The sequence below is a fragment of the Emiliania huxleyi genome (genome assembly GCF_000372725.1).
Source record: "Emiliania huxleyi CCMP1516 unplaced genomic scaffold EMIHUscaffold_7935, whole genome shotgun sequence".
Lineage (NCBI taxonomy): Eukaryota > Haptophyta > Isochrysidales > Noelaerhabdaceae > Emiliania > Emiliania huxleyi.
The window spans coordinates 1-1,301 of NW_005196067.1; the positions used below are offsets into that span (position 1 = coordinate 1).

At 63.5% G+C, this 1,301-nt stretch overlaps 1 protein-coding gene across 1 annotated transcript; it reads left to right on the top strand.

The window, feature by feature from the left end:
• Nucleotides 1-452: 452 nt before the first annotated feature.
• EMIHUDRAFT_258626 (hypothetical protein) lies at nucleotides 453-1,220 on the top strand (the record flags this gene model as incomplete). Its single annotated transcript, XM_005759775.1, has 3 exons — nucleotides 453-483; nucleotides 592-709; nucleotides 1,169-1,220. The coding sequence occupies 3 exons, from the start codon at nucleotides 453-455 to the stop codon at nucleotides 1,218-1,220; spliced, it is 201 nt and encodes a 66-aa protein (XP_005759832.1).
• Nucleotides 1,221-1,301: the final 81 nt, after the last annotated feature.

Consider the following 1,301-nt stretch of genomic DNA (forward strand, 5'->3'; position numbering starts at 1 on the left):
CCCCCCAAGCCTAAGGGGGACCCGAATTCCACCCCACCCCTTTTGGTTCGGGCACCCCACCATTAAGAAACTTGCGCGCTCCAATGTCAAAGGCCCACGCCCAGCGGTAGGCCCCATTCCAACCCCCGCCCCCCCATGGGGGGCGGGGGCCCCTTCCAAGGGGCCTAACTCCTAGTCCCAGGGAAAAGAATGATAGTGGGTCGGCTCGCATGGCCTGGGGCGCCGTTCGTCCCCGGCCGCCAGGCCGCGCGCCAGGAAACCCAATTCGCCTTGCTTTTCATCAGAAAACATTAATTCAGGCAAGGGGCCCTTGTAAGGGAACTGGGAAGGGCCAGGGGTATGCCGCCGCGGGTATCCTAGCGCTCCTCTCTTCGACAACATCACACGGCGTTCACCAGAGCGGCCGCACTCTGCTCGGTACCTGTCTAAAGCGTACTAACGGGCTGAGCGGTATGCGGTATGCGCCCGCGCCCGCGGCATACTGTAAAGAGGGCTCGACCGCTCGACGCGGAGTGGGCGGAGAGGTGACACGGGAAAAAAAACTCTGACATTTTACGAAGTCCTTGGCGACGTGCGCGTCGCGTCGCCAAGGCTCTGCGACCTCGGTCGTACTCAGCGACCTCGGTCGTACAATTGGCCGGCTGCGCGGGTTTTCGGCGAGTTTCCCGCGCACCGGCCACGAACTCGACTCGCACAGCAAAAAAATCCGGTGCTCGCGCGCCGCTCCCACGCTTGACCACACACTCGCTGCACTGCTCAAAGCCAACCCTACCTCACTGGCCGCCTCCAACACTGTCCCGCGCGTCTCGCGCCCCAACTGACAACTCATCACTGTCCCTCGGACACCACTCTCCAGCCGCGCTACCTTCCTTCAGCTACCGCTCTCGCACGACATCTCGACAATCCTCATATCTCCAGGCCCAAGACTCCTAACCACTGCCCCTGCTCGCCCAGGACCACGAAGCGCCGCCCGCGAGCCCACTGACCCCCCAATTAGCCCTCTTGCTGTCCCTCAATCGCCACCCGCCAGATGTACTGCCCTCGCCCACCCAATACTCTCACCCTCCTGACCCGGACAGTCCAGGTACAGGAAAAGCGCGGAGCGGGGCCCGATCCAAGGAGCACCCCGTCGGCCCGGGAGGGCTGTGAATTTCGGCGCGAGCGGAAGGCTGCCTGCAGACGCTCAGCCCCCGGCTGAGCTGCCGAATCCTCCCGGCTAATCCCCTGACCTGCCGCCTGAAACGGGACAACATTACACCACCTCACACACACTCCCCCCTCAGGGCTAAGCAGTGCGCAAG